Source organism: Pagrus major, chromosome 2, assembly GCF_040436345.1.
Source record: "Pagrus major chromosome 2, Pma_NU_1.0".
Lineage (NCBI taxonomy): Eukaryota > Metazoa > Chordata > Actinopteri > Spariformes > Sparidae > Pagrus > Pagrus major.
In genome coordinates this window covers 261,165-270,121 of record NC_133216.1, presented here as the reverse complement: position 1 = coordinate 270,121, position 8,957 = coordinate 261,165, and the positions used below count along the sequence as shown (strand labels likewise).

Here is an 8,957-nt window from a genome sequence, read left to right as displayed (position 1 = left end):
GCATCACTGTCACATTTTGAAGCAGTATAATTTGCTTAGTTTTGATAATTTCCTAAAATTTTCCTCTGTTAAACTGTTTTTTAAGTGTTTGCAGAACTTGGCACCAGATGTTTTGTGCAGTCTTTTTAGCAGCCAAAATAGTGATAGGATCACCAGGGGTACAGCAAGTGGTAATTGTAAAATCTTGCGCCGTAAGACCTCCTTTGGGCAATCAGCCTTCTCTATAAAGGGTTCCCAGATGTGGAACTCACTACCAACCGAAATAAAACTAACCTGAGACATTAGGATTTTTAATAAAAATGTTAAAGTCTGGCTGAAACAAAATCAGAGCTGTATGCATTTTTAATGGGTCATGACTTGGTATGATTTTAGATGTATTGTACATTTTATTGTATTGGTATGTAATTTTGATGTCTTTTTTCTTACCCTCTTTCTTTTACTAAAAGCCTAACTAGGGACGGGAGTTGGAAACTAGCATTGGCTATAATCTCTGTATGCAGAACATCAGTCACATTGAATTGTTTGTAACAAGTGGAAGTGTTACTATGTTAACCTGCATTGTCCCTATCAAATAAACTGAAATTGTTCATTTCTAATAATCACAGCTACCCTACCATCAATTCCAATCAATTCTATCAATAACCCTAACCCAGATCCAACTTGTGTATCACAGCAACTCCTAATGTGACTCAGTAGTGTGTATGGCCCAGGTGGGCCTGTATGCACTCGTGCCAACGTCTGGGCATGCTTGCATAATGTCCCATGGTGCTCAATTGGATTTAGGTCAAGGGAACGAGAGGGCCAGTCAATGACATCAATGACTTCGTCATCCAGGAAACTGCCTACACACTCAGGCCACATGAGGCCTGGCCAAACCGGTCATGCTGGATGATGTTACAGGCAGCATAAAGTTCACCACAGCATCTCCAGACTCTTTAATGCCTGTCACATGTGCTCAGTGTGAACCTGCTCTCATCTGTGAAGAGAACGTGGTGCCAATGGCAGAGCTGCCAATTCTGGTGTTCTCTCACGGATGCCAGTCAAGCTGCACGGTACTGGGCTGTGAGCACAGGTCCTACTAGAGGACGTCGGGCCCTCATGTCACCCTCATTGGTTCTGTTTCTGAGTTTGGTCAGAAACATGCACACCAGTAGCCTGCCGGAGGTCATTTTGTAGGGCTCTGGCAGTGCTCCTCAGGTTCCTCCTTATACAACGGAGCAGAAACCGGTCCTGCTGCTGGGTTAATGCCCTTTTACGGCCCGGTCCAGCTCTCCTCGTGTAACGGCCGGTCTCCTGGTTTCTCCTCCATGCTCTTGAGACTGTGCTGGGAGACACAGCAAACCTTCTTGTGACTGAGCAGTGTATATATATAATATAATATTTTATCCATTCATTAACCTTTTTGTTAACTTATGTCATGATTGTTTTGGACGTCCTCTGTATTCATGTAACTGCTGGCAGTCATGGACAATGTCTCTCACCCCCTCCACAAAACTCTGGACAAGCTAAAGAGCAGCTTCAGCAACAGACTAATTCAACCCCGCTGCCTTAAGGAACGGCACGGGAAATCATTCCTACCTGGTGCCATCAGACTGTACAACGCTCACATAACAAAACACAAAACACACACATAACTACTGTGCTTTATATTATTTCTGTACATAAACCTGCACCTTTTTCTCTTGCACCTTATGTTCCACTTACCTCAACATTTAATTTTATCTATCTATCTATCTATCTATCTATCTATCTATCTATCTATCTATCTATCTATCTATCTATCTATCTATCTATCTATCTATCTATCCAAAATTTTGACATCATAGCTTGACTTATGACATTTTTCAGAAAGATCTCCACTTCTCCTCAACAGTTGCCTCTGGTATTTGCTGTTGGACATGTCAGAAGTGAGGTGGGACTACTTTGTTGGTAACCTCTTGTCATGCGGAGGTATAAAGCAGCTGATAATGATGCAGCCTCTCATTAGTTACTGCAGCAGTTTGCAACAGTCTGTGACAAATGTTGAGCTGTGTGTAAAGTGAATGTTTCTAATTTAAAGAAATCTGTTTAAATATATTTAATAATTATATTCATACATCAGTGAATGTGGGGAGTGAATGGTAAGTTTATGCTGCTTGTGTTTTTTTTGTTATGCTTGATCATGTTTAAAGGCCAGTGAAGCAGTGTTGTCAGTGTAAAGCTCGGCAGATATGGAGACAATGCTGTGTTATTCAGAACAATGTCCGTAATTAAAATAAATTATTCATTTTTGATTTAAAAAATTGATAAGCAAACCTTTTTATAAATTTGCCTACTGTTTTGTTATCAAAAACAAGAATGACGGTAAATTCAACTTTATCTTACTTCATTCTTAGCACATACATACATGTAGGAGCTTTGAGATACTTGTATTTTACATTAACAGCTTTGCTTTACATTGTTATTGTGTTTGTCAACATTTCCCTCATTGTGGTTATCTGTATGAACAGAAGCTTACATGAACCTATGTACATGTTCCTGTGCAGTCTGTTTGTAAATGAACTGTATGGTAGTTCAGGGTTGTTTCCGTCCCTCCTGCTTCAGATTCTCTCTGACATTCACACTGTTTCTGCTTCTCTTTGTTATCTACAGATTTTTATTTTGTATACATATGCACATGTAGAGTTTTGCAATTTAGCCGTCATGTCTTATGACAGATATCTTGCTATCTGCTGTCCTCTACAGTATAACACACGTATGACATTAAACAAGGTGGTGATATTTATTGCTGCAATATGGTTGTACTCTTTTGTGAAATTCTTAATTACTTTATCCTTAAACATCCGTTTGCCTCTCTGTGGAAACACCATAAACAGTTTGTATTGTCATAACTATCTTATTGTAAAGTTGGCATGTTCTGACATCGAAGTGAATAACATTTATGGAATTTTTGGTGTTATTCTCACCATCTTAGTCCCTCTGCTTCCAATCCTGTTTTCTTACATGAAAATTTTTCATGTTTGTTTTTCTGGTTCCAAACAGACCAGACAGAAAGCTGTCAGTACCTGCACACCTCACCTCGCTTCCCTCATAAACTTTTCTTTTGGTTGCTGCTTTGAAATACTGCAGAGTAGATTTGATGTGAGTGGTGTTCCCAGTGTGCTGCGAATCATTCTGTCTCTGTATTTTCTCATCATACAGCCACTTTTGAATCCTGTCATGTACGGACTGCAAATGTCACAAATAAGGAAAGCATGTAAACAACTGTTCTGTTGTAAAATGTTGACTGACTGCAGAGATAATTTATAGGTATAATAACAAAAGCTTCATTTAAGATTTTACAGCATCTTGTTTTAAAATGTTTGCTGTATAGCAATACAACTATTGTAATATAGTGGAGAATTGCAATAATCATATTGTCACTGATTACTGTTGGATATGATGAACTAAAATAGAGTTCCAGCAGTGAATTTGATAAACGATGAAAATGTGACATGTACTCAGAGTCAGTGGTAAATGTTGAGTGACTGATTTCTTGTATTTGTTTCAGACATTAACCTCCTATATGTTCTCTTGATAACAAAAATTATGCGGCCAAAAGTGAAGGGAACACTTTAATCACATGTCAGATCTTGATGAAAGAATTATTCAAGTTGACAGTCTGTGCTGATGTGCATTGTATCACTTCTTGAGAACTAAATGATGCAACAATGGTCAATGGAAACCAAAATCATCAACCCACTGAGGACTGGATTCAAAAACACACCAAAAATCAAAGTAAAAAATTGAATCTCAGACTGATCCAACTTGTGTGAATTTTATCACGGCAACTCATAATGTGACTCAGTAGTGTGTATGGCCCAGGTGGGCCTGTATGCACTCGCGCCAACGTCTGGGCATGCTTGCATAATGTCCCATGGTGCTCAATTGGATTTAGGTCAGGGGAACGAGAGGGCCAGTCAATGACATCAATGCCTTCGTCATCCAGGAAACTGCCTTCACACTCAGGCCACATGAGGCCTGGCATTGTCCTGCACCAGGAGGAACCCAGGACCCACTGCACCAGCGTAAGGTCTGACAATGAGGATTTCATGCCGGTACCTTTAAGCAGTCAGGGTACAGTTGGCTATGACATGGAGGTCTGCGCCACCCTCCAAGGATATGCCTCCCCAGACCATCACTGACCCACCGCCAAACCGGTCATGCTGGATGATGTTACAGGCAGCATAAAGTTCACCACAGCATCTCCAGACTCTTTAATGCCTGTCACATGTGCTCAGTGTGAACATGCTCTCATCTGTGAAGAGAACGTGGTGCCAATGGCAGAGCTGCCAATTCTGGTGTTCTCTCACGGACACCAGTCAAGCTGCACGGTACTGGGCTGTGAGCACAGGTCCTACTAGAGGACGTCGGGCCCTCATGTCACCCTCATTGGTTCTGTTTCTGAGTTTGGTCAGAAACATGCACACCAGTAGCCTGCCAGAGGTCATTTTGTAGGGCTCTGGCAGTGCTTCTCAGCTTCCTCCTTATACAAAAGAGCAGAAACCGGTCCTGCTGCTGGGTTAATGCCCTTCTACAGCCCGGTCCAGTTGTCCTCGTGTAACGGCCGGTCTCCTGGTTTCTCCTCCATGCACCTGAGACTGTGCTGGGAGACATAGCAAACCTTCTTGTGACTGCACTTATGGATGTGCCATCCTGGAGGAGCTGGACCACCTGTGCAACCTGATTTGGCTGCAGGTACCGCCTCGTGCTACCAGTAGTGACAAGGACACTAGCAGAACACAAAACTAGAGAAGAATCCGTCAGGAAGGATCAGGAGAGAGCAACTGTCTGTGGCCACCACATGAAGAACCATTCCCTTTTTGGGGGTTGTCTTGCTTTTCCCTCTCCACTGCTCCTGATGTCACTTTCATTTGCACCAAAGCAGCTGAAACTGATTCACAATCACTTGTTTCCTAAATGGACAGTTTGATATCCCTGTAGTTTAACTGATGGTTTTAGACGTCCTCTGTAATTCCCAATTTTGACATCATAGCTTGACTTATGACATTTTTCAGAAAGATCTCCACTTCTCCTCAACAGTTGCCTCTGGTATTTGCTGTTGGACATGTCAGAAGTGAGGTGGGACTACTTTGTTGGTAACCTCTTGTCATGCGGAGGTATAAAGCAGCTGATAATGATGCAGCCTCTCATTAGTTACTGCAGCAGTTTGCAACAGTCTGTGACAAATGTTGAGCTGTGTGTAAAGTGAATGTTTCTAATTTAAAGAAATCTGTTTAAATATATTTAATAATTATATTCATACATCAGTGAATGTGGGGAGTGAATGGTAAGTTTATGCTGCTTGTGTTTTTTTTGTTATGCTTGATCATGTTTAAAGGCCAGTGAAGCAGTGTTGTCAGTGTAAAGCTCGGCAGATATGGAGACAATGCTGTGTTATTCAGAACAATGTCCGTAATTAAAATAAATAATTCATTTTTGATTTAAAAAATTGATAAGCAAACCTTTTTATAAATTTGCCTACTGTTTTGTTATCAAAAACAAGAATGACGGTAAATTCAACTTTATCTTACTTCATTCTTAGCACATACATACATGTAGGAGCTTTGAGATACTTGTATTTTACATTAACAGCTTTGCTTTACATTGTTATTGTGTTTGTCAACATTTCCCTCATTGTGGTTATCTGTATGAACAGAAGCTTACATGAACCTATGTACATGTTCCTGTGCAGTCTGTTTGTAAATGAACTGTATGGTAGTTCAGGGTTGTTTCCGTCCCTCCTACTTCAGATTCTCTCTGACATTCACACTGTTTCTGCTTCATTTTGTTTCCTGCAGATTTTTATTTTGTATTCTTATGGAAATGTAGAGTTTTCCAATTTAGCCGTCATGTCTTATGACAGATATCTTGCTATCTGCTGTCCTCTACAGTATAACACACGTATGACATTAAACAAGGTGGTGATATTTATTGCTGCAATATGGTTGTACTCTTTTGTGAAATTCTTAATTACTTTATCCTTAAACATCCGTTTGCCTCTCTGTGGAAACACCATAAACAGTCTGTATTGTCATAACTATCTTATTGTAAAGTTGGCATGTTCTGATATCGAAGTGAATAACATTTATGGAATTTTTGGTGTTATTCTCACCATCTTAGTCCCTCTGCTTCCAGTCCTGTTTTCTTACATGAAAATTTTTCATGTTTGTTTTTCTGGTTCCAAACAGACCAGACAGAAAGCTGTCAGTACCTGCACACCTCACCTCGCTTCCCTCATAAACTTTTCTTTTGGTTGCTGCTTTGAAATACTGCAGAGTAGATTTGATGTGAGTGGTGTTCCCAGTGTGCTGCGAATCATTCTGTCTCTGTATTTTCTCATCATACAGCCACTTTTGAATCCTGTCATGTACGGATTGCAAATGTCACAAATAAGGAAAGCATGTAAACAACTGTTCTGTTGTAAAATGTTGACTGACTGCAGAGATAATTTATAGGTATAATAACAAAAGCTTCATTTAAGATTTTACAGCATCTTGTTTTAAAATGTTTGCTGTATAGCAATACAACTATTGTAATATAGTGGAGAATTGCAATAATCATATTGTCACTGATTACTGTTGGATATGATGAACTAAAATAGAGTTCCAGCAATGAATTTGATAAATGATGAAAATGTGACTTGTGCTCAGAGTCAGTGGTAAATGTTGAGTGACTGATTTCTTGTTTCAGACATTAACCTCCTATATGTTCTCTTGATGACAAAAATTATGCGGCCAAAAGTGAAGGGAACACTTTAATCACGTCAGATCTTGATGAAAGAATTATTCAAGTTGACAGTCTGTGCTGATGTGCATTGTATCACTTCTTGAGAACTAAAAATACAAAATTGTACATCCAGTGTTTCGGCATTCTGTGAGGAGAGTTAGTTGAAATATTGAATCTTGTCTAGATAGTTTTTGTGTAAATTCTTGTGAAACTGTTGACGCTGAATGGTTATCAGTCAGTTTTGGCCAACTCAGCTGTGGTGAATAGGCTTGAGTGCAGGGTGGAGCTAAGCCTGCATGAGGTAAATCTAGCACATATGGGCTCGTCACTACAGCGTCAGGACAGCCGACCAAAGACTTAGGGAGTCTCTCTGCGGGAGTCTATCAAGGAAGTCCAAGTAACTCACTGTCCACCACCCATCGTAGCCATGAGTCCTACCCAATCCCAGTCAGGACATCAAACTGGAGAAGATTTCACCGGAGACCCATTGCTCGAGGCTGTAACTCAGCCAGTCTCTGTTACCCAACATTCTCCACTGGCACTGAACTTGAAGTACTAGGGGGGCTATGGAACTGCCAGTCTGCAGTCGAGAAGGCGGACACCATTTCAGCCTATGCCTCCCTGCAGACTCTCCACTTCCTGGCCCTTATGGAGACCTGGGTCACTCCAGAAAACACTGCCACTCCAGCTGCCCTCTCAACTGCCTACTCATTCTCACACTCCCCGAGACTAACAGGTCACGGAGGAGGAACTGGACCCCTTATCAAACTTATGTAACTTGATAATGCTGGGTGGGTTTGCAGTGTTAGATGTTAGGCCATCAATCTAACTAAATCAGTGTCAGGTAGCCGGAGAGCCAGTGCTGTCTTCATCAACATTATCTAGATTAGATTAGATTAGATGGACTTTATTTATCCCGCAACAGGGAAATTCACCTTGTACAACAGCTCAAGATGCAACAAGTACAGGAAAAGAGTGAGTCAACTGTGGTGTCTTCCTCTGGAAGTTGATCACCATCTCCTTTGTTTTACTGGTGTTTATATGCAGGTGGTTGCATTCACACCAGTTAACAAAGTCGTTGATGACCCCCCTATATTCCTGTTCGTTCCCCTCAGACACACATCCAACAATGACTGTATCATCGGAGAACGCTTGGAGGTGACAGTTCACGGTGTTGTGCGTGAAGTCCGATGTGTAGAGGGTGAAAAGGAGGGAGAGAGCACCGTACCCTGAGGGGCCCCGTACTGCAGAGAACCACGTCTGAGACACAGTCCTGGAGTCTCACATACTGAGGTCTGTGGTCCATGCAGCCAGTAGCTCTGCTACTCACCCTATTCTCTAGCAGCCCACAGAGCCACCACTCAGGACTGTCCGTTGCATCCTTGGACACTGTCTCAACTTTTAGTGTGTCCCAACATGACGTGATAGACAGCAGGCAGGTGAGAATGGAAACGCAATCATCACGTACTGTGGTGCCCCCTGGTTATGCAGTTTATTTAAGGCCTTAAATCTCCCAGAGAAGCTGATATGGAAAAAAAAGCTTGTGACAGCTTCTCATGTGAAACTGAACTTAAAAACTGTCCTTTTAAAACTTTGGACTTGACTGCTATAAAAAAGGAAAATAAAATATACAGTAGAACAAATAAAAAGCTAGTAATATGAGAACAAATAAAATATCAGAATCAGAATCAGAAATACTTAATTGCTTCCATTACAGCTGCTCCCATTCAAAGTCCAGAAAAATGCAGAAGGAAAAAAACAAAGAAATTAAATAATAATAACAACAATAATAATAATGATAAAAAAACCATCAACATATACACTGGATATGTGCTGCCCTTCCTGGCACGCAATATCTGGACTGAGTGGTGGCTGTAATTTTTTGAGTTTTGACTCTTTGAGCAGCAATTATTAGTTTGTTTCCACAACATATGAAATACTATATATGCCTACAAATATAAGAACACATGTCATTTTATGTTAAGTGTGTGAGTGTGTGTAAAACAGATGATTTGTAAAAAAAAAAAAAAGGTTACTGCAACCTGAATTCGCCCAAAATGTCTCATAACTGTTCCGGCACCAAAGCACTTAAAGACCACAAATTTGGAGCAGATGCTCTCCTTGGGCCAAAATCAAGCGTCTAAAATCTTGTAGGTGCTCTGCAATAAATTAGCTCCATTTTCACATCACCACAGCGGCTGAAAGGTATA

The 8,957-nt window shown here is 40.8% G+C and overlaps 2 protein-coding genes across 2 annotated transcripts; both read left to right on the top strand.

Moving 5' to 3' along the window:
* The first annotated feature begins 2,337 nt into the window (after nt 1–2,337).
* Nucleotides 2,338–4,382, top strand: LOC141011406 (olfactory receptor 11A1-like). The gene is made up of 3 exons (XM_073484561.1): nt 2,338–3,253; nt 3,988–4,095; nt 4,285–4,382. The coding sequence occupies exons 1-3, from the start codon at nt 2,338–2,340 to the stop codon at nt 4,380–4,382; spliced, it is 1,122 nt and encodes a 373-aa protein (XP_073340662.1).
* A 1,143-nt stretch (nt 4,383–5,525) lies between these two features.
* On the top strand, nt 5,526–6,476 carry LOC141011398 (olfactory receptor 11A1-like). Its single transcript, XM_073484548.1, has one exon. The coding sequence runs from the start codon at nt 5,526–5,528 to the stop codon at nt 6,474–6,476; it is 951 nt and encodes a 316-aa protein (XP_073340649.1).
* The last annotated feature ends 2,481 nt before the right edge of the window (nt 6,477–8,957 follow it).

Excerpts from the sequence above, each read along its gene's own strand:
- LOC141011398 (XM_073484548.1), top strand. The coding sequence starts at position 5,526 with ATGACGGTAAATTCAACTTTATCTTACTTCATTCTTAGCACATACATA.
- LOC141011406 (XM_073484561.1), top strand. The coding sequence starts at position 2,338 with ATGACGGTAAATTCAACTTTATCTTACTTCATTCTTAGCACATACATA. Across the intron at positions 3,254-3,987 it reads ATGTAAACAACTGTTCTGTT|GCCACATGAGGCCTGGCATT; the intron begins GTAAAATGTTGA and ends CTTCACACTCAG. Across the intron at positions 4,096-4,284 it reads GGTACCTTTAAGCAGTCAGG|AGAACGTGGTGCCAATGGCA; the intron begins GTACAGTTGGCT and ends TCATCTGTGAAG.